This window comes from Asterias rubens, chromosome 8, assembly GCF_902459465.1.
Source record: "Asterias rubens chromosome 8, eAstRub1.3, whole genome shotgun sequence".
Lineage (NCBI taxonomy): Eukaryota > Metazoa > Echinodermata > Asteroidea > Forcipulatida > Asteriidae > Asterias > Asterias rubens.
The window spans coordinates 3,960,241-3,976,389 of record NC_047069.1 but is presented as its reverse complement, the minus strand read 5'-3'; the positions used below and the strand labels follow the sequence as shown (position 1 = coordinate 3,976,389).

Here is a 16,149-nt window from a genome sequence, read left to right as displayed (position 1 = left end):
AATGACTGTCTATTTCTCTACAAATCTTACCACAATCATTTTAGCAACACTGAGTTCAACCCCTTTGGCCTACATGTACCTAACCGTAATACTAGACAGTCTATTAAACACATCTTATATGTGCCAAGGAATCGGGTAGATGTGACAAAGCGTGGCTTTTTGTCAAGGATTTCCTCCACATATAATAGTATCCATGGTTCTTGTGATGTGTTCGGAGCCCCTTCTCTTAATTCCTTTCGTGGTCAGGTTTTGCGTGCCATATCCTCTTCCAGTAACTAATGTATACATGTATTTACAATGTTTTGCTCTATTTTATTTGGTATTGTTTACATCGATTTGTTTATATTGTTGTTTATATTTTATTTGATTTTAAATTTATTTCCCTTGTCTTTTATCGTTTATACTATTTTATAATTTAATGTAGGCTTTTGCTTTTAAAATTTATTTTAAATATATTTTCACAGTTGTTCACGGTGGTCTTTTTCTGTTCCCTATTTTATTTTTATTTTAATCTTCAATGTATGCTTTAATTTTCTTTCCTAAGATGATTCTATTTTAATTGTTAACTTTGTACATATCAGATTGTTTTTATATAGGCTATATGAATATTTCTAATTGTTTTTTATCTTTTCCTGTAATTGGCGGCTCGTCCGCTGTTGGTTTGGTCAATAAATATATCAATATAAATATAAATTAGTGCTGTGAAAGTGTCATAGCCGAGCGGTTAAGAGCACCAAATTCTAACTCTGGTGTTTCTGATCAGCAGAGTGTGGGTTTCAATCCCTGCCGTGACACGACGTGTCCTTAAGCCAGACACTTAACCATTGATTCATCCTTCGGATGGGACGTAAAGTCATTAGTCCTATGATGTGTTGTGTAACGCATGTAAAAGAACCCAGTGAACTTATCGAAAAGAGAAGGGGTTTACCCTGGTATTCCATGCTGTAGCTGCTAAATGCGCCGTTGAATTCGGTCTCAGAATACATAACTTCAATCTTTCTGTATAATTAAATATACTCAGCGCCTTGAGTACCTTGTTGGTAGATACATGAGCTACATAAGACTTGGATATTATTATGATTTGAATCTCAAACTGACAGAGAGAATAGTTCCATGATGTGTCTACACTCAGCATGGGATTTGTAATGCATTGGGAAAAAGACCTATAGCATTACCTTGTGTTGAAGAGGTGAGCTTAGTGCTTTCTGAGCAGCTTTACTTGTTGGTTTCAATATATCCTCTCTTTTATCAGAATCCTGATGGGAAAAATGCACAAATAAAATGGATGGATAAATTTGCCTTGGGGATAAAGAATCCCTGATGCGATCGTTTGCAGTACCCGCTGCTAAAACATAGGACTTGAACTGCCTCTGGCTACCAGGCAATTTCGATGGTCTAGTTGGTGAGACACTGCTCTAGAATTGCAAAGGTCGTGGGTTTGAATCCCACTGCCTATGATTTTTTTTCACAGAACTCAGGAAAGTACCGAGTATACAGTGCTAACACACATCGGTGTATGGGTAAAATAAAAATGAATTCATTTCGAGTTGACTACATAAGGATTTGATCCTGTAACTTTACCAACTCAGCTATCTAGCCCTGTAAGTGGTTCAACAAGTTTATTATGAAACAAAGAAACATTAACTATTGAGGTATTTTCATTTACAATGTGACAGCTGACAAAGTGGAGTGGTAGAAGTGTAGGAGAACTGATAAGAGCAGCGATTGAAAGAGAACAGGTGATGGCGGCGACTCCAGGAGTGCGCCTTTATTACAATTTAACTCTAAATGAGTTGGGGTGGTTATGAAAAGAACCGTTGGTTTCAACTCAATGTTTCGATCAGTATGCTCTGATCGACATCAGCGTCCAGCTTTCTCCAGAAGACGCTCAGAGCATACTAATCAAAACATTGAGTTGAAACCAACAGTTCTTTTCAGAACCACCCTAACTCATTTAGAAATTATCATTACATGATGTTACCACAAACCTTTACTATATTGTGTTTCCACCATGCAAAGTTTCAAATCCTACTTACTGTGAGTCTGTTTCTGAAGAGAGGATTATCTCCGAATGGCGAGTTAAAGATTGCTAAAAGTTGCTGCTGAGCCTGTGCATCCTGAACCGTCAGATTGGCTGTGGCACTGAAACGTAATACAATCACAGAAAATAACTTCCACTTAATAGATGTTAAATTTGCATCGGGGACAATGAATATTCATTTTGGTTTTACTCTAACACCGATATGTGTAAGCACTGTATACTCGGTACTTCCCGAGTCAGTAAAAATGTTTGGAGCGCAATGGGTTGTGTGTACGCGCAGTTAGAAATAGATTACGCGCAATAAAATTGGCGTACATGAGCTTGCGCGCCTAACACGCAGAAGCCAGCCAGTTATAAACAGCTCCAGCTGGTCTCTATAGACCATTCATAAATACCTCAGACAGTTTTGCTATTCCTATTGGTTGAGAGCGCTTCACGTGGGGGTGGTTAAATGGTTGATCAGCTGGAGCTGTTTATAACTGGTGGTTTCGAATACGTTTAGATGCATACTAGCTGCGTGCACGAATGCATATATCTGAAAACTGTCTCAGTCATAAAAATGCAACACACGTACAGAGCTCAAGTACGTCTAAGTTTTAAAAAGTCTACTTTTATTACGCCTTTTAACCAAAAAGGCATTTATGAATAGGAATAAAAAAGTAGTGACTCGTTCTTAAACTGCCGTTAAAAACCTTGCAGGGTTGGCTCGGGCCTTTATCGCACGGCCACGACCCTGCCGGTTTTAAACGGCCGTTTAAGAACTCGTCGCTTCCCTTTTATTCCCTTATTTAAACATGCGCTCTCCACCAACAGAATTAGGGAAACTGTCTGAAGTATTTAGGAATAAGGGATTATAGCAAACTATCTTCATACAGTGACTGTACACTGTAGTCTCCAGTGATATAGCAAGAAACCCTATGCCATGGCCAAACTATTGTGGTATTGATACACTTTTAAATAAGTGAAGGATTTAACTTACTTTCCCAGCCCTGTAGTTGCTCCTCCTAGGTTCAAGCCAGTCCCAGTTCCAAATCCACCACCTAGACCAGTCGCTAAAAACAAAACAACCAAGCGTTCTAACTGTTAATTGCAAAGAAGGGTAACAGCCAAACACGATCTTGAAATATTCTGCTGCAATGTATCTTAAAAATACTATTATAAGAAAAAACATTTTTTATATAGCGCTTTAAACACCCGAAGGGCGTCACAACGTGCTTCCAACAATATTATTCCTGGTCACTGGGCCTTAATTCATTCCTTAAACCATCTCAGTTCCCTGGGGGAGTATACAGACGGTGCTGTTTCTGTATTCCAAGCTAATCATTTACATGAACCATCTCCGCGCTTACAGGTAGCCATTACAGGAGGAGAGAAGCAGTATAGTTAAGTGTCTTGCTCATCGACACAGGTGTCACGACCGGGATTCAAACCCACACTCTGCTGAACACAAACACCAGAGCTTAAGTTCGGTGCTCTTATCTGCTCGGCCACAACACCCCATACTAAGCATGGAATCTTGGGAAAAACTAGTGCAATTGTCTATACCCGTGTTCAAAACCAAGGCTTGCGCTTGGACTCTGTCAGTCATTTAGAAAGGGGCACTTTTCTTACAGAGCTTCAATCAGATATTTGCGCAGCTAAAGAAAAAGACCTGTCACTCCAGGAGTGTGGATATTTGGGTTCAATGATGAGAAGCATGGAACTGGATAGAAGTGTAGTTAACAAGCCAAATTCACAGAGCTTACTGTACTTACTGTGCTCAACAAAAGCAATTAAACAAAATACTCACATGTTGTTCCAAATCCACCAAGTCCACCTAGAGTGGTAGGTTTACTAGCGGCGCCAAACAATGACGTGCCAGTATTGGTTGCCCCAAATCCTGTACCAAGCCCTGTGCCAATGCCAGCTCCTAGACCCCCAAAACCTGTCGTTCCTTTGTTTGCAAACAGACTGGCAGACTGGTTGGGAGTGGCACCGAAGCCTGAACAAATTAAAAACATACACTTTTCAAATTAGAAAGGTTAGCACCTAGGCAATATTTCCAGCCCTAAAATAAGGTGGATTTTATCAAATTGTACAGAATGCAAGGATTGTATAGACTGTTCCAAGTTGCAAATACTGCACGCTGCTTGGTCCCGAAAGCGCAATGTTTGGTACGTGAGGGCATGGTCAAATAGTCTTCATTTTAGCTGTTTATGAGATGATTTCCACACTTTTCCTAGAAGCTAAGCAGAAAGTGAATACTTTAATTTTGTCCAAAAACATTGCCAATACAACACATTTGAGAGACCCCACCATGCAGTTTCTGCGTCTATTGCACTGAACTTATGCACTTAAAGGCTTTTTGTATTAGGCGCTTTACAAATGTCTTATTATAAACTGGCCCATTGTCTGCACAGTTTTAGGTTTAAATAACCGTTTAGTAGTAAATATCTAGGGTCAGTGTTCTATACATCCTTATTTCAGCTGTCCTGTCACGGAAATTGTGTGTTAATCATTGAGAAAGACACCCAAAACACATGAAGAGTAAAAAAATAAAACGATTTTTCATGTGTACAAAACATCGTGCTGCTGCAATCCAGTAGGCTATGCTGCCAGCACTTGCACGTGAGAGCTAGAATTGAACGGTCTATAGTCGAGCTTGGGATAAATAAAGCCTGGTTCATGCTTTTTGCAAATGGGATCAACAATTCTGAATGAACAATTTGCATCGATTAAATTGTGCTCAACTCCTGCGAAACATTCGCTGCGAAAAAACAGCTCTGTGACATCAAAATTTCGCTAGAAAGTATGAACCGGGCTTTAATCGAACACATTACTCCTAAACCATAAATATTGGCATCTTTAGTTTCAATTTAAGCCACAAGGGAAACTGATTTCCCTTGTGGGGGACACTGCCAATATAGGGCTAGATAGCTCAGTTGGTAGAGCTCCGGCACAATAATCCGGATGTCGTTGGTTCAAATCCACCTCTAGTTAATTCTATGTTCAACCCCAAAATCCTCTTTAGTTTCAGTAGAAATTGTTTTAATTGAATAAAAGTTGGAAAGGAGACTTAAAAAAGTGATTCTTACCAAAGCCAGTTGAAGCGCCAGTTCCCAGAGACAGACCTGTCTTATTTTGTTGACCGAACAGCCCTGTACCTGTAGTAGAACCCAGTGTTAGCCCTGTACTAGTGGTAGTGGTTCCAAAGCCTGCTTTGGCTCCAAATAGGCTGGTTGGCTGTAGCAACAAAATAATCAATACAAGACAATTAAGCTCATTTCATAATCCCCATTTAAAGACACTGGACACCTTTGGTAATTGTCAAAAACCAGTCTTCCCACTTGGTCATGTTGGTGTATCTCATCATAAGCATAAAATAACGAACCTGTGAACATTTGAGCTCCATTGGTCATCCAAGTTGCGAGAGAATAATGGAAGAAAAAACACCATTGTTGCACAAATTGTGTGTTTTCATATGCTTGATTTCTAATTCTGAGGTCATGAAACCAAATTTGCATATTTTAGTGAGAAATTAGTTCTTTCTCGACAACTACGTTACTTCAGAGCCCTTCCTCACAATGTTTTATACTATCAGCTCTCCATTGAGTGTACCGAGTAAAGTTTTATGCTAATATTTATTTTAAGTGATTACCGATAGTGTCCAGTGCCTTTAAATTACATGTTACTATAAAGAACTATCTAACAAAATAATGGAACCATAGACTCATAATTTTACTGATTATTATATTTATAAACTATTTATATATTGCAAGGGTTGTGGGTTTGAATCCCCCCTGAGAAGCCAAGGTTTGGGAAAAATCCAAAGGATTGTATTATTAAGTCTGGAAGTAACAATGAAAATGCATCTCCAAACACTAACACTGTGTTTTAACCAATTAGGGCTGATTTCACAAAGCAATAAGATTCATCGCAAGACAAATTGTCAGTATTACCATAGTGATTTGTAATGTGACATCACACTTTACATTGCAACTTAGCAATCAATCTTAACTCTTTGTGATATCGGCCCCTTGTCACACCATCGCTTATATATTCTGTGGATCCAGGTATTAATCAAGCTATTGGGGTAGTTGCTCTACCAACAATCCAACCAGCCTAATTTCAATGCATGCATGTAAGTCCTTTAGCTGAATAAGGGAATAAAAGGGTAGCGACAAGTTCTTAAACAGCCGTTTAAAACCGGCAGGGTCGTTGCCGTGTGATAAAGGCCAGAGCCGATGGCGAGGGCCTTTATCGCACTGCAACGACCCTGCAAGGTTTTAAATGGCATTTAAGAACGAGTAACTACTCTTTTATTCCCATTCATAAATGCCCTTTTTTTTTCTTCCTTCTTTTTTTTACGTTAAAAAAATACAATTATAGATACTTTGACAATTGAAAATTTGAGGTTTGAAATATTTTTTTCAAAAACTTTGTGAAGAATCTGTTTGATGCGTGTGGGTTGTGTGTACACGCACGCGCTTACAAATAGATTACGCGCTGTTACTTATAGCTATGAATTGCGTTCCCCATGCTAATCTTGCGCGCGCAAGCCCGACACGCGGAAGCCAGCCGATTATCAACCGTTTAAACACCCACGTGACACGCTCTCCACCAATAGGAGTACAGAAACTGTCTGGGGTATTTATGAATATATTTTTAAGCACAAGCTGGTTAATTTGACGAACACAACTGTCCTGGGGTGGATTTCACAAAGAGTTGGGTAAAGTCTTATCTCAAGTTAGGACGAGGATGAGTTACTCGTCCTAACTTAGGACTAGTGTTAAGTTTTTAACAACTCCTAGGAATAGTGCTAAGTTAGGACTATCTTTGTAAAATGGACCCCAGTAAAATTGTGATAAAAGGGGTAGTTATCCAATGAAACTTAACCAACTCTGTAAAACTTGTCTATGTTTGTATTGTATACCTGATTTTGATTGAAAGCCGTGTTGCCGAAGCCAGTCCCAAAGCCTGTTGTACCAGAAGCTGCAGGAGTGGATCCAAACAGGCCAGTACTCTGTGTTGTAGCTGTCTGCCCAAATAAACCCTGAATATTCAAAGAAGAATTCAAGATTGTAGATGTTACACATTCACTTTTCTTTATCTTGTTATTTCTAGGATTCAGTACTCTATAAACCACAAAAGCCTACAGCAGATTTTCAAAAACGCTAGGATTAGAGTAACTTAGGATGGGTTCAATGCGTCCTAATGTCTATGGTTACGGAATTTAACTCGTCTTAAGTCCTAAGATTAATCCTAAGTTAGGAAGATTTGGTGAAATCGACGACTGGACTCGTTTCAATTATTTTAAAGGGTGGCTGCAGTGTCTTTTTTTTATTCATTTAAACGATTAAACATGACTTTTTGAACCTGAAATATTTTTATATCTTTTTTATTAAATGCGCAAGTATTTAAAAAATGGTTTTCAAGAGATTAGGGGAACCCACCCCGCCCCTAAAAGGGAGCCTTCATTTGCATAAACGTGATGTCATGTCGGTAACCCGAGCCGCCGGGCCTCCTGGCTGTGTGCATATAGAGACGTGTGCACTGTGTGGCCTGGTACCTAGGCGCGTGTAGTTAGGGACCAGACTCTTTTTGCCGACTATATGTTTGAATTCCCGACGTGATGTTGATGGTAGGGGGGCGGTAACAATCCACAAAAGGGGGGGGGGCATGACTTATTCGCTAATTACGCAAGTCAGATATGTCGGGAAAAAAACAAAACACTTATTGATGTTCAATACATATATCAGAAATAAATGATTGAGCTAAATTAACTGTTTTATTTGAATTTACTGCAGCATCCCTTTAAAGTTGTCAACACTCGTCAGTTTTTTTTTTTTTTAAATAGACACATTTTTTGGGAGAATTGGTAAGCTTAATATATTTTTCTAAAAACTTTTAAACCTATTCTTTCTAAAAGCATTCCCTAACAATACCACAAAGCTTTTAGCAAGGCAAAATCATGGTCAGTAGCTCTGAGTGCCATAAGGCCCAACCGCAGCCAACCCACATGGTGACAACCCTGATCCCTTAGCAACATCCAAGCTGAAGCTAGACCACCATGTTAGAATGAGAATAAGTACAGGCTGTCCTTACCAACATCCTTAGCAACAGCTGCAGCTGCCAAATCTTTGACTGCGTGAGGGCGCTCTCAAACATGTTTGTACCACTTCCGGGTGTTTATTCATTCATACCCAAAACAGTTATTAAAGACTGGAAAATATTACCACCACAGACATCATTTCCATACAACCTTTAATTAATCCACCTCTACAGCAATTTAAAACTACGGTGCAACAAAAGTGACAGAACTCATACTAAAACTGTGCAAGACGAATCACGTATACCCCCGAAGTGATAAAAGTACTATTGAGAGCGCCGTCACACGCGGACAAAAAGACGGCGCATTCAAACACGGCCTCTGTTGATCAATCCTTTCATACTGACCTTATTAGCCTGGTTACTCTGTCCAAATGCCGAGGTGCTTGTTGCTCCGAATAGGGATGCTCCCGGCGCACTAGATGTACCAAATCCACCTGCCTTCTGACCAAACAAGCCAGCAGCCTGCTGTTGTTGCTGAGCACCAAACAAACTTCCAGATGCATTTCCAAAAGTGGCTGCAACAGGGTCAACATCATTCCAGAAAATAAAACAACGAAGACAACAAGAAAGTATAGTTTCATTTTCTCCTTACAAAGACCACAGCATTTAGAAGACCAATTTGGTTATGAAAACCATATTTGGAAATCAAACTGATTTACATTATCTATCGATCAACATCCAACAAGATAGAACCTATACCCAAGCCAAAACCAAAGCTTCACTGAGAAAAAGCCCAAAGCAAAAAATATAAATCGCAGGGTTTTAAATGGCTGTTTAGGAATGAGTCACTACTCTTTTATTCCCATTCATAAATGCCATTTTGTTCAAAAGCAATTTTTTTTTTAGTTTTACATCTATAGTAAACTTGTGACAATCTGTTTCTTTAGATATTTTTTGAAATTGTACATTTTTCAAAAACTGAAAAAAAAGAAAAAAAATGGTTTGGTGCATGTTGGGTTGTGTATAAACGCATGTACAATTAACTTCCACGCTGGTACTAAAACCAATATATTGCATTTCTATGTAAGTGAATTGGCGTACATGAGCTTGCGCGCCCAACATGCGAAGCCAGCCAGTCTTAAACAGCTCCAACTATGTCTTTATCAGCCGTTTAAACACCCCCACGTGATGTGCTCTCAACCAATAGGAATAGCGAAACTGTCTGGGGTATTTATGAATAACCTTCACAATCAGTACATACATGTCCCTGTTCCAAATGTTGGTTTGTTTTGCCCAAATGTGAATCCGGCTCCAGACGAGGCAGCAGCTTGTTGTTGTTGACCAAATAGATTGGCAGGTTTATTGTCTACTTGGGTCATACCATGACCAAGGAGGCTGGAACCAGATGAGCCTTTCCTGTTGGCTGCATAGTCCTCCATTCGCAATTCCTGTCAAGTAAACAGTTTGAAAGATAACTAAGTATTGTTTGAAGCTTTGCATGTCATATCATGGATCGTTATTAACTGTACTACCGCAGAGTGAGTTCTTAATTGGTCTCAACATTTCGACTAGCTTGCTCTAGTCATCGTCAGGAGACTGTGAAAGATTTCACATTTTAAATACAGCAGAAGTGAAGAAACTTGAAGATAAATCATTGAGTTAAAGAGTTTCACAATATTGGTAAGTTTTTTTTAATTTGTTTTACAGATTTGCACATAATTTTTGGTGAAGTTAGTCATGGTGAACAAAACTGGATGTTTGAAAACAGTGAAAACATATTAAGTTTATATATTTTCCTGTGTCTCCGATGACCAATTGCATTTAAATGTTTACAGATTTGCAATTTCATTTATATGTTGGGTCACCGTAAGTGAGGATCCTAGTCTTTGACTGCCCCGATACTTCACGACGGCAACGACGGCACCACTACTGATTGCCGCCGTGCCCTTCCTCCCAAATTTATTTTTATATTTAACGATGTCCAAGTTTGGAAATATGCCAAAAAGTCCAGATGTCTGTGTAAATTTCAAGCAAAGAAATACAACACAATTTCACGCACTTAATGCACAACAGCAGATTTCAGGCCCGCTAGTCATTGTTCTTGGCGTACGACAAAAAATTACACAAAACATTGACCGCTAGAGGGCGTTTCAGAACAATGCGATAGCGTGAGATTAAACGCCCTCTATTGATAAAATTACGCGAACCACCAACACACACCTTGAGACGAAGACTCGGCGTGTCTGCACATGTGGTTTTCCCCCCAAATTGCATGCTTAGTACATGTAATGTACACCATGTACAGCATAGTCGTCGCGCACCGCATGCATTCATTCTGTCAACATCGTGTCAAAATGGTGCAATTAGGTGGGAATTTTAGCGTCTCTACGAAAAACTACACAACGTGCATGACCAATACCATAGTAGGATTTCGTATGAACAGAAATATTATTTTGTTGTGAAGTGTAAGATTTGTTGTTTATTCAGTTTATTTTGTTGAGTTATATGAATGCTTTCTTTTTACTGCATGATCATTGGTATATGAAGCAATCGTCGATTGAAATGGAAAAATCTCAGGTTTTTTTTATGGTTGCCGTGATGCCCTTTGAAATTTTTGAAAATTGCCTTGGTGCCCTAAATTTTTACAAAAAGTCAAGGCAAAACTGCCTTGCCCCTTAAAAGCTGAAGTATCAGGGCTGCTTTGACCATTACCAATGTTGTCCATGTGCGTCAATATCAGCATTAATCATTTCACATCAACATTTAAAATAATCATGACAGGGTCTAAATGGGGGGAGGGGAGAAAAGCAAAAAGAATTGTGAGCACACCTCAAAGCATTTATTTTCATATTCCTTCATGGCTGTAATAACCAGGTGTCTTGTGCTGACGTTAGTTGTAACTCCACTTTTAACCATTGTGTCTGTACTTGTCACCGGCTGTAGTTAAAGAACATCAACATTAATTCAATCAGTATCAATTCAAAAAGAAACAAGGCCTAAAAATGGTCATTCTGTGTCATTACTCTGTGTGCTTTCAGATGCATAATAAAATAATGCAGCTGAAGTCTTTTATTATTTGAGTGAGAAATTAACAATTTCTAAAAAATGATGTTACTTCAAAGGGAGCCGTTTCTCACAAAGTTTTGACTATAAAGAGCTCTCCATTGCTTGTTACCAAGGAAGTTTTTATGATAACAATTTTGTTGAGTAATTACCAAATATGTCTGAGTGCCTTTAAAACATCTTCAAAAAAAAACACCTCATTTGATCCAATCCTACAGGATATGATGGCAGTTTATTGCAATAACACATTATTTGTGCAATCTGATAACAAGTCCCTATTGGGAATGCAACATTAGCTGTGTTTCCATAAGCTGTCAAAACCGATTGAGATTAAAACTTTGCTGTCAGACATTTTGGAGCTCGGGAGACTTGATTTCTTCATCTACTGACATGTCTTGATTGTGTGTGAGTCATTGGAAAAGGATAACTTGGAATGTTGGTTCGTTTAAGTATGAGCTGCTTTAAAATTGTGTGCTTCCAGATTCTTGAATTTGAGCTGGGGTCTCAAATTCAATTCAAATATTTTAGTCAGAAATGACTTCTTTCTCAAGAACTATGTTCAGGCATGCAACTGCCTGTTGAAAAAAAAAGAGGACAAATTTCGAAGGCACAACGCAAGTGCGGAGCGAGGCAGCCGAAACGCCACGGGACGCGAGACCCACAATGGTACCCTAGAAAATAATGAGGTTTATTATGCTCTAAGGTGCATTGTTTTTTGTTTTTTTAACGCGAAATTCCGCAGAAACGCGGAAGAGTTGCATACCTGTATGTTACTTCAGAGGGAGCAATTTCTCACAATGTTTTATACTATCAACAGCTCTCCATTCCAATTTATTGTGTCTGAGACAGAATTCATGTTTTAGTAAAACGGAACCTGCCCTTTTCTGAAACGAAAAGTCATTGACCCTACAGGCTGAACACTTCCCAGGGAGCCGAGATGGTTTAAGAAATTAATTTAATGGCCCAGTGACCAGGGGTAATAATGTGAAGCGCTTTGACACGCCCTTCGGGTGTGAAAAGCGCTATATACAAACTGGTTATTATTACAATTATATTTGTACTATTTTGGTACTCACAGCGAATTTGACCGTGGTACCACTTTGAGCAGTGGCACCAAACAATCCTGATGATGCTCCACCACCAAACAGGCTACTTGCTCCTGCAGCTGCCTGGCCAAATGGTGCTGTGGCTGCAGCAGTCTGGCCAAAAAGACCGGTAGAAGGGGCTGCTCCAAATGCTGAAAGAAACAATAACAATCATAATTATAATAATAATAATAATAATGAAAACTTATAAAGCGCACAAATCCACAGAAGTGCTCAGGGCGCTAAAATACAAACAATAGCATTAATTAATATACAATAACAACAACACAAATTAAAATGTAAACCTAAGTTGAGAGAAATCTAGAACATGTGGTATAGAATACAATAATACAAATGCAATATTTAAGAAAAAAACATCCTAAAAGGTAACAAAAATAACAATAATTAAACCATTGAATCAAATGCCTATTTGAAGAGATGTGTTTTTTAAATTGGGTCAAGGAAACGGATGATTTTACTAGTGCAGGCAGTTTGTTCCATAGACGAGGGGCAGCACGTGAAAAAGATCGGTCTCCCCATGAATGTTTGGAAATGGGCTCAATAAGGAGGCTAGAATTATAAGACCGGAGTTTTCGTAGAGGATTGTATGAGCTGAGAAGATCATCAATATATGCAGGGGCATTACTGGTGAGCGATTTATACACGAAAAGCAAAAGTTTATACTTAATCCTACTGCTTACTGGTAACCAGTGTAATTCTTTTCAAATCGGCGTTATATGGCAGGACTTTTTAGTTAAGGTAATAACACGAGCAACATAGTTTTTAATACGTTGAAGACGTTCAATTTGAGTACAAGGAAGGCCATACAGAAGTGAATTGCACATATCCAGTCTAGAAACTACAACAGAGTTGCATTTTGTGTCAAATATTTCTTTACTTTGCCTATATTACGGATATGAAATGTTGTAGAGCGTGAAATACTAGAAATATGTGAACTAAGTGTCATGGAAGAGTCGAATATAACACCAAGATTGCGAGCTTTTGTAACAGCGGTGACTTCGGAGTCACCAATATTAATGTGGGGAATAGTCATTTTAGAAAGTTGTTGGTGTGAACCGAATTATAATGGTAATAAAGATATGTATGATCAAGCTGTTCAAGCTGCCCTGGCCTGTATGCTTCGTTTTTGAAAGGGCAAGAGCACCAAGGCATTTTCTCTTTGGCAAAGGGCACCCTATGAGGAAATTTGTAAATTTCTACTGGAGCATTTCAAGGGCACCAAGGCAATGGCAAGGGGTTGCCCCCGTGAAGTACCAGGCCTGCCCTATTCTGCAATCTTGAGTAATTTATAAGGTTTTATGTTGAATGTGTTTATTCATTTGATCTAAATGAAAAAATAATAAAAAGGATTTCCGGTTAAAAGCGGAGAAATCACATCCCTGATTTCGCATGGCCTCATCTAAAACCATTTTTGCCAAAGGAGTAAGACTTCTGAACTAACTTGTACCCACTACCTGACTACAGTCAACTCTCATTAGAGCCTGTGCACACAGAGCAGTTTGGATGCCAAACTATAATCGATTGAATCACAGTAATACAGAAATCAGTTAACACATTTTATAAACAAACAAAACATTTTGAGAAAATCTCTCACAAAGAAGAAATAAAAGCTATTTTTAAAAGAAATCATCAACAAAAATAATGTCAGTGATTAAGACAGGGTGTGACTAGTGACTACAAGTTGTGTGATATCATGATCAATGAGTCAATGAAAAGGAGTGGATTCCAACGAGGGTGTTGGCCATCATACACCTGTGGTTTAGACTTGCTTGATACTTTCATCTCTCAACAGCTCCACAGCCCATGGGGCACTCAGTCATGGCACCTGGCCTCTCACACTCAGGCTCAATTCATTCAACATTCATCAGTAAAGGTGAAACCTAAAACATTCAGACTCCAATTTGGACAGTTGTCAAACAAGAAAATACAAGGTTGTGACAAACAAACACTGGTTGCCATAGCACAACCTTCCTGTAGTCAGAATTTTGCCACTGATGCCTTTAGGGGAGTGCTCATGTTGAGATTTACAGCTATTTGGTCTTGAATATGAACCTTAATTTTACAAGAGCATTGAACACTTAAAGGAAGGGATTTTGCCCAGGGCCCAATTTCATAAAGCCTGTAAGCACAAAAACCCGCTAAGCACAGGAAAATATTGCTTAGCAAAAACAGGTTACCAGCCAACATTTAAAAATGTTGCGACTGGTGCCCTACTCAATTTGTGCTTACCAGAGAAATTTGTCAAGCAACGTATATGATATTGGGCCCGGGTTATGATACATGTACATGTATATCATGGAAAGCACCAGTAAGGGGATCAGTCACCAAACATGTATTAAGGTGTACCACAAAAAGGTCGTTATATCATCTCAACATTCAACAGACTGTCGTGGAGGGACACAGAGAGACTTTAGCATGACTAATTTCACAATTTGCATTATTCTGGGCCAGTTTCTGACTTCATTTCAATCTGTGTACCTTCACTCGGGGGATTTTGTTTTCTTTAGCATGTTGTGTATAGTGTGCTCAGCATATTTGCATTGACGTCATCCAGCCACCATCTTGGAGGTAAAACGATGACAAAAGAATCAATACACTCAGATTTGTACACACGGCGCACTGGTTTGGTCAATGATAGGCCGCTTTTCAACCTCTAGGTGAGGGCGCCCTACTGATATGACATCATGTGCATAAGGTCTATTCAAATACGTATTCAGGTCTATTCAGGCATGTGTGCTTCGTTGTTGAAAGGGCAAGAACACCAAGGCATTTTCAACTTGGTAAAGGGCACCCTATAAGGAAATTGTAAATTTCAACTGAAGCATCTCAGGGGCACCAAGGCAATGACCAGGGGGCATGGAGGCAATCGCCTTCATTGCCTCCATGAAATATCAGGCCTGAAGGAAACCCTCAAATACATCAACACTACAGCAACTCTCATAGCTTATTGAGGTTTGAGGTTTGACTTGCATTGACCTGAAACATTAAGACATTTGTGTGAATCACATTCAGCCTCCCCTAGCCACCTGTTCAAATCGGCCGCCGTCTAAGAGAACACATTCAAACATGTGGCGCCTAGGTATGATCAAGCTAGAAATGGCAACACACCAGGGGGAGTCTTGGCAAGTATGGTTGCCCACTGTCGGCATTCCAATTTGATTTGTGGTCTCATGGAAGACGAATGTCACATCCAATGAGTTCATTATAGAACCCAGAGTCATGGATCTTCACTCAAGCTAGGTTTTACAACGTACATTATTTACTGTCTCAATAACTTTACGTTAAACTTTGTGAGTTCAAACTATAATACTTTTTTTTTTAAATGGGCACCAAGATACCTTACTTTCCACACTAGTTTGTTTTTGACACTTTCCAGATCATAATGGAGGTTTTCAACAGACATTGCAATGATCACCTTTGCTCTGATCTCTGCCCAACTGTGATTAGTAGTCAAGGACCTAGACCGTTCAGCTCTTCTGTGTCAAATGGGACTTTCATGTACATGTAAGCTGGTGTCAACAACCTACATAAATGATGTATTCTTTCTTTAAATAATTACATGTCTCCTGACGATAACTATAGCAAGCTAGTCAAATCGTTGGGACCAATTAATAACCGACTCCGCTGCAGTGCAGTTAATAACGATCCACTAAAAGATATAGTAGTAGTCCCGACTGATTTCTACCTTCCGTCCAGGTAGTAGTTAAAAAGCAGGACAGTTCTTTTCAGAACTGAGAAGTGTCCCAAATTCTGAAAATAAACTTTGCAAGACAAGTTTTCTTAAGGACATCTGGCAAGTAGATACACACAAGGTGTTACAGCAAACCAAATATATTTTGATACCTCACCATGCAATGGCTCAAATCTCATATACACGTCATACATTTTGATTCTCAAAAGGACATCGGC

At 39.1% G+C, this 16,149-nt stretch overlaps 1 protein-coding gene across 2 annotated transcripts in view; it reads right to left on the bottom strand.

The window, feature by feature from the left end:
• Nucleotides 1-16,149, bottom strand: part of LOC117293368 (nuclear pore complex protein Nup98-Nup96-like) — a gene marked incomplete at its 3' end in the record, with an annotated part of 62,722 nt that overhangs the window by 29,543 nt on the left and 17,030 nt on the right. For both annotated transcript variants that reach the window (XM_033775663.1, XM_033775664.1), the window contains 10 exon segments: nt 1,176-1,256; nt 2,037-2,142; nt 3,021-3,093; nt 3,831-4,022; nt 5,116-5,263; nt 6,954-7,073; nt 8,477-8,646; nt 9,333-9,519; nt 10,901-11,008; nt 12,211-12,371. In XM_033775663.1, the coding sequence (XP_033631554.1) occupies nt 1,176-1,256; nt 2,037-2,142; nt 3,021-3,093; nt 3,831-4,022; nt 5,116-5,263; nt 6,954-7,073; nt 8,477-8,646; nt 9,333-9,519; nt 10,901-11,008; nt 12,211-12,371 (1,346 nt within the window).